Below are 8,084 nucleotides of genomic sequence, written 5' to 3' on the forward strand. Positions count from 1 at the left end.
GTGGTTCATTATAATCTTCTCTGCAGCATTCTGGAAGATGGGGAATCTTACAGGAACTGTAAAGAAGCACATGCCCAGTTTCGAGGCCCTGCAGGTGCTTTACCAAAGAATGAAGTACGAGTACGATTTCTACAACTTCATTCGTGACCAGTTCCATCTCACCAAGAGAAAGATCGGCCTCAAATCCACCTCACAGACCTCCGCTCATGAACCTGACTTTCTTCGTGATCTTGCCCTCAGAACCCATGAACCTTTGGAAGAGGAGGAGGAGGAGGAGGAGGAGGAAGAGGAGGAAGAAGAGGAAGTGGGGGAAGAGGATGGGAACATTTGGTTGGTTCAGCCTTGAGCATAGCTTTGTATGTGAAGGCATGGCAGATATCTCATAAACTTGATATCTGTATCCAATCAGAAGGTTGAGCCAACATTCCCAGTGGACAGTTGGGTGTGTAATTGTGATTCCCGTGTTTTCTACGGGACGGCCCTCTGAGACATTCTGCTCTCTCAAGAGGAGCACAAGAGGGTCTGAATAGTTATATTTAAGGAACTGAAAATTAAGGCAAATTTTGTACTGTTCATATGTTTATCAAAGAAAGCTGTTACAGAGTTGTGGTCATTTCCTGGTGAGATGATATGAGATTGGGATTACAGGGATGTTGCTGAAAGAAATAACTATGGTATACTGTAGAGTTATCTATGTATGAACCAGTTTCACTCCAGGCACTATTTCTGTAAACCTTTGTGAAAATTATTTTATTGTACAGTATGGCCTCATACATGGAACCTGGGTGATCTCAGTCTACACACATGAACTGAAGACACATTGTCCCACTTACACACACAAATACAGTCACAGAATGCGCAATGGACCTCAAACACCTTTATGAGTGAAAGTGCCAAACTCCAAAAGTGCCAGATATCACTGCATTACTGCTGTTTGCTGTAACCACCCTAATAGAGAGTATGCATTGATGTCACTTTCCCACGTGAACATGCTGGGACATGCCCCCTTGAGTACAGGACACGCTCCCTTAAAGTCCCAGTGAAATAAAAAATAACTGCCTATTTTTTCATTAAATATTGCAGCGTTATTGTAAATAGTTTATCAATGTGGGTCATTCTCTTTTTAAAATTTGTGTGCCCTCAAAATCTTTAGTTAAAATCTGAAAATGCACTTCCTTCCTGTAATGACTATCCATCTCAAATGACATATGTTAGACTGCTTGCGCAGAGCATCCGTTAACTCCTCCCCTTCAACTGTCAGTCTGCTGCCAGTTCCATTTCTAAATGCAACAGCTGTTTTTGTACATCCAATCAAATCGCAGAGAAAGACGAAAGTCACGGCCACTATTTTTCTCATTAGAAATTCCATTTCACTCAGAAATGCGTCAAAATGCAGAAGTAAAACGATCGCAACCTCTGGTTCATGGGGACTTCAAGCAGCAAAACACGCAGCAAAATGGCTGCTTTCAATAGGAGAAACAAAGAAACGGTAACTAAAACACGCTATTATGTGCTGAAATTAAAAACAGTTTGACTCGACAGTGATCCTTACGACTTACAAAGGAACCGGGTGTCCTTGGACACTGAAATGTTGTGCGGAATTGCGTTTCCTGATATTGTAAGCAGCCATTTTGCTTAGTGTTTTGCCACTCAAGGGAGTGTGTTTTGGCGTGTTCACGTGGGAAAGTGAGGTCACGTGCATAGTATACCCTCTATTAACTCAAGCCACAAATCAGATCCGATCATTGCCCACTCCCCCTGGATCAAGAAACCTCCTGCAACTCTGTGCCACAATCTCAATGCTAATTTTTTTGGGAAGGATCTTTCGAACATATTGTACAATAACCTTAACCCTTCTGAATGTCAGGATGTTTATGTCAAATGAAGCACACTTGAAGGTTTGAGATGGATGTTAAACATTTTCTGTACCTTGTCAGTATTTCTCTTCTGCATATAATAGGGCCCCAAATTTTTCCCATTAGGTACATAATCTGCGAAGGAAAAAATAATACCTAAATGTCTGTCATTAAGTCACCCTCGTGTAATGTTGTAATATGTTACTTTTTCCAGTCGAAGCCAACGGGGAATCAATTATGAACCTCTTTGTCATATAAAGCACAGTTCATAGTTATTGATATATGTGACCTTGTCTGTGAAATCTAGACTCAAGTCTCATGATCAGCCATTAATTTGACTCAGTCAATATTAAAGATATAAATTATATATTTTCACAGAATGTTCTTGACATTATGTAGAATGATTTATGTAAAAAACAGACAGGGTCACATATGAATGATTTTCATAATTGTGACTCAAATTCAGTTTTCTTCTACACATAGAGCTATATTGAATGGCACCTGAAGTCTTAGAAACTATGACACACAAGTCATATTGACTACTTAGTGCCTTTATCCTGTTTGGGGAAAAGGGTTCTAAAAATGTATATGATGAGTGCATCAAAAATAAACACACAAATAAATTATTTTGATGATAAGGGGAAAATGTGCGTGCTCAATTCAATGCTGTCAGAGAGGAGAGGAGAAAGGGTTTAACACAAATGTGAAAATTTGAAGAATTTCTTAAGAAGTTCCTCAAGAAGACCCCATTTATGTCTAAATGACTGATATGCTCAACAGATCACCACAAATCCACAAGGTTCTTCAAGTGTTTTATTGCTGCTTGGTCCACCATTTAAGATCAGTCTACCTGTGCATTTATATATCAGTAAAGCAACTAAATACATTTTTATACCTACAAGCTCTCCCAGATTACCATTTAAACTTGCCAGTAAAATATACAGATGTATCTATACTTTTGTGTTCAAGGTGGATTTTTATATTGTTTAATTTATTGGACAGTATTACGGTTGATGATTGCATTCCATGTACAATTCTCAGGAAAAAGATCAGATATATTTTTGTGTTTCGGCATCTAACAGCTGGCAAATACTTAAAACATCGGATACTTGCAGGTTATTTAAACAGCTGCATTGGCTCTTTCAGATACAAAAACTGAATAAATAGCTAACATTTTAAATTAACCGCACCTTTACTGGAAACTCAAAATAAAAAGCCTTTAAGCAACTGTTGTTTGTACTAATTCCTAATGTTTGTGTTGAAATGTGTATTATTTTTGTAGTTTCACATGTGAAATATTTGCATGTTGCATATGTATTTGCACTATAAATACTTTTTAAGCAAGTAAATGTACAATTTGGAGAACGCTACTCTGAATCTCGCGATAACACGTCTGCCGCCTTTTTTTACAATGGCGTGATTGCCGTAAACCCATCCAATATTGCATCATTGGATAAATATGCAGACCTCTTGGACTAAAAGGTAAGCGCCGTACTTCATTTTCAAAGTGTATAAGTGTGTTCACACATAGTGAAAACATTAATGCGGAAGTTGTTTTTGGATATTGACGTTGGAGTTGTAAACTTTGTGGCTTTGAATATGACAGGGCGACAGGTATAGCGCGCGCCTTGGCTATATGCACGGGCGTAGCGAGCTTTTCAAATGTGCGGGGGATGGATGTGGTTTGTTTGTTAACAATAAAAACGATGAATACAGTGACAGAAGGATACAAAAGGTATAACATACAAGATATAAAAAGCCTCCCATTTAAATGAGTGATACTAGAAAATTATAAAAACACACTCGGTGGTAAGCTTGATAGTGACATGGTTCTAACAGGACTGTGACTGAGACTGCTAAATTTTGCTTACTTGCCCCTTGAAAAGGGGAGATATAAAAAAACGCCCACACAAAGCTTTTTCTCTGGGGGTATAAATAATGTAACAATTTACTATTTTTAAACATTAAAATAATATACACTTTTCTTTCATTGTTCTTCAACAGGCATGCAAACAATGACATCATTTCTCACTTTTTTCTCCTCAACAGGTACAATCAAACACAACAGGTAAGTATCCACAAAAGTATTCAGCTAATCAACAAACAATGCTCAAAATATCAAAATCAATTGCACTGGCAATAAACCCATAAATACACTGGTTAACAATGACAATTTGTCCCTCCTCCTCATCAATTCCCTGCCTTCTTCATCACAGTTACTTTATACATTGCATGCCACATACATAACCGAATTTAGCTAGCTGCTGAACAATATCCCAATTAGCAATTAGCATTAGTCTAAAAAACGAAATATAATACAGAAAACACTCGACATGTCAACAAAACATAAACAGAACATCTTCCCAAACACATATCAAGCTTATTTAAAAACCTCGAAAGCATAAACACTCATTCAAAGTACCTGGAAAAGGGAGATGTAAATAACCATAACCATAAATTCCCGCCTCCTCAGCACGAGCTGACCGATAAACAGTGTTGCCAACTTTTGCAAGACAAATAAGCAACTGCAGCTCCAAAAACAAGCCCAACATTATTCATGATCATCAATGTAATTTATTATCAATTATTTATTATTAATGAACGAGCCTGGGTCATTTTAAACTGACACTACCCTGTTTGAAAAACGCAAACATAAATTATTTTACAAAAATTAATTGCAAATCTCTGATGTGAGCAGTATAGGCCTGGAGAGATGGAAAAGGAGAAGATATAATGACCACTTAAGTAGCTCTAACAGCCACACATTTATAATAAAGTAAAACTGAACTATATGCATTTGATGTATACTTTTTTAAATTATATTCTGCAATGATCAATACATTTATTTAATACAATAAAAATGTTTGATGTTTACCTTATAGCCTAATAAATAGGGTCATCCCTCCCTCCCCACCTTTGCTGCACCGTGATCAGATCTGAACACTTTTCGTTCATTTTCACATTTCATTCTAATCGTGACAGATTTAATACATTTAGTTTAGTTGGTAGAGGAAAGGAGGTGGTGTTTGAGGACAAATTATGCTATTCACACGTGCTTAGGCTTGAATAACGCTGTGTAGCCAAACGCGCAGATCTACACTTTTAACATTTTTAACGATGTAGCCCGGTTATAAAATGCTTTTTATCTTTAAGTGAATATTTCATCTGTTTAGTATATTTACCTCCGATTACCCAAAGCGCGCCGAAGATTACGTGAAGAGACCACTGTAGCATTCTTGGCTTCTCTATGTTGTTTTACGTGCTTAGATATGTTGTGTGACCTCCTGCGGCACCGCGCAGACCAATCGGCGCGTGACATCATAGTACCGCGAGAGTGATCCGACAGTAGACGTCTCTGTATGCTTTCAAATAGCTCTCGCGGTGCTGTGATGTTATGCTCTGCCGCATGTAGTACAAAAAGCCTACCGTCGAGCAGACAGTGTTAATGGATTGAACAAAATAGCGACCATAGATGTAAAGAAACAAAGTTGCTTGTCAGGTTCAGAACAAGCAACCATATTTTTTAAAATAAGCCCCAAAACCCGCAACAAGTGATTTTTTAACGTGACTTCACAGAAAAAGAAGCCCAAGGTCGCGTACTATAAGCGGACTTGGCAACTATGCCGATAAATCTAACACACCAAGAGAGGCGGGACTTAAGGCAGAACAGCCAATCATCAGTCGGTCACACTCAAAGCCGGTGTCATGTTTGAGAGGGAGGGGAGAGGAGGCAGCCGCAGCGAGCGCAGACACAGAGCGGCCAGAGAAATGGAGGAGTGACTGCTGTAAGGCGTTTGTGCAAAACTGCGGAAAAACTTCAGAAAAAGTGCGGGTGTTGAACCCTCTCACCGGGAAAAGTCCCCCACGTGTGCGACGCCCCTGGCTATATGGAGAATGTGAAGCTACGTCACGCCGTGTTGAATGTTGCGCCATCTTGGGAGGATCGCTAGTGCGTTCAATGCAGTTTTTTTTCTTGTTTGATTAGGAAATATAACTATGGTAGGTCGGTTTTGCTGTGTTAAAAACTGCAATAGCATTACGCAGAGTTGTTCAAAAAAACTATTTTTCCATAAATCAAACAAAACAAGTAACGGTACCTATTAAAACAATAATAGCAGTGGAGCATGATCCTCCGAAGATGGCGGCGCCACTGTAAAATGCGACATAGGGCGTGACGTCAGCTTCACATTCTCTATAGCTCTGCTGTCACAGAGACAGGTGTGATTAATATTTCAGGTAGTAGGGACTACAAAAATGCATAAAATTACAAAAGATAAACGTGCTAAAGCCTGTTGGATAGGATATTGTGATGGTGGCACTTGTCGCCTGGAAAGTTGGTATGAAATGTCAAGCAATATCAGCAAATATGACATGCTGTTATTATGCTGGTTTTATTTAAAAATATTTTTTGTGTTATAAATAATATATCAATTGAGATTTTTTAATTTGTATTATTATGACTCTTAAAATACAGTTTATATTTAATACTAAATGTGGGAAACATTTCTGAAATCAGTCTACATTAATGTGTATTTCCCCCAGTTCAACAGAAGTAGGAGCCCTTGCTTCAGGAAACTTCAATATATGTTATACATGGTCAACTCATGTGTTTTCTGTTGTTAGAGGTTGTTCATCAATCACACAACCTTTGAGACTTCTTCTTAGAGTTGTTTCTTTTAAGCATTGTCTTTGGTCCTACAGTGAATGTCTCACATGAAATTGCCCTTAGAGAAATAAAACAAATCTCAGAAAAGAAAAACAAACCAGGCAGTAAAAGTAGTAAGTACTTTATACAGTTGTACTGTCAAAAGTGATAGCCCAAATTATTTTGGTTTTGGGATAATTTGATGCAGTTTTTGAATTCATCGCATCATATTAAAATCACAGTAAAATCTTTGGCTTTTGATTGGAGGTTGTTGTATTTTGGCAAATCAAATTTTGGCAAACCAAAATGATTACCTTTTGGATCAGTATGTACTGTCCTGTCTCTTTCCTTTAAGGTTTGTTTTGAAATGTGTCCGTGTTCAGTATGAGCATGTGTATTTGTGCATTGATTGGTATCAGGGAGGGGTCAAAGTGCAGTGTCCAGCTGGCCCTCTCCTCAAGAGATCAATTCTATTTGTGTCTATAGGTCAGCACATATACAAATACACACTGCATGGTCACTATTCAACTCTAGCTACAACATACAAAAACATGTTACTTAATGCAAATGTCCTGTATATGCTATTCATTTACTTGTGGCCTGCACTGAAGTGTAAATTCCTAACCTCTGGTTGTTAAATGTGGTTTATTTTGTAGATTTTTAGTAAGAGTTGGAAGGACACAGCTTCTGCTGGTCTCCTCCCCTCTGTCACAGCGAATGAGACTTTTCTTACGCCAACTATCCTGGGAAATATTTCCCACCTTTTCCATGACTAAATTCTCCTTGTCAGCAGAGATTGGAAGATAAATGACACAAAACAACACAACACAGGACATTTAGTACTTAACAAACCATGTCAGTCTGGGCTAAGTGCCTCATTCATTCACCAATAGGGAAACCAGTGAAAAAATAGAAATATATACAGGTAGGCCTATATACAACACTGGTTAAGAGAAGCACTTCCCGTTTCAGTTTTATATTTAAAGATGTTCATTTACCATTTCGATTCAGTTCTGAATGTTCTGTTGGTTGAATTTTTGGCTTCTAACATTTGTATTGTGTTAAATTCTGAAACATGAAGAGCTTCTGGGTGTTGTTAATGTCTCGCGAAATGGTCTGTACCAACATCCACACCAATATTAAAGGTAGACAATTGGATTTAATTTTATTTAATTTTACTTAACAAAAAGGACAATACTGAGATGGTTTAAAAAAAAAACATTCAAAACACATATTTTCAAATATGTCTTATTTTTTAACACTGTACAGTATATCTATGAAGTATGAAGTACATAAATATGGCAGTATTAATATAACATTATTTAGATCAGCATTTAGGTGTGAGACAACAGCTATGGACTTAAGTAATTTTATCCGGTCAATAACAACATTAAAGTTTTTACACTATGTTTTATTCCTTCCTCTAGTATGGTGGATCAAGGCTTGTTTAAGAGTGATTGCTCCACTTTTCTATCACTCCTCCACCTGCTTTCCATTCCAGTGAAATGACAAAATAAAGTGCAAGCAAATATGTTGTTATTGATATCTACTGACAACCAAAAGCTATTGAATTAGTTTATTAA

General features: G+C 37.6%; 1 protein-coding gene across 2 annotated transcripts in view; it reads left to right on the plus strand.

Moving 5' to 3' along the window:
- Window positions 1-3,068, plus strand: part of usta (uronyl 2-sulfotransferase a) — a 65,934-nt gene extending 62,866 nt beyond the window's left edge. For both annotated transcript variants that reach the window (XM_057353558.1, XM_057353559.1), the window contains exon 8: window positions 27-3,068. In XM_057353558.1, the coding sequence (XP_057209541.1) occupies window positions 27-346 (320 nt within the window). In that variant the 3' untranslated portion in view covers window positions 347-3,068. The remainder of the gene's footprint in view (window positions 1-26) is intronic.
- Window positions 3,069-8,084: the final 5,016 nt, after the last annotated feature.

This window comes from Triplophysa rosa, linkage group LG15 (assembly GCF_024868665.1).
Source record: "Triplophysa rosa linkage group LG15, Trosa_1v2, whole genome shotgun sequence".
Classification (NCBI taxonomy): domain Eukaryota; kingdom Metazoa; phylum Chordata; class Actinopteri; order Cypriniformes; family Nemacheilidae; genus Triplophysa; species Triplophysa rosa.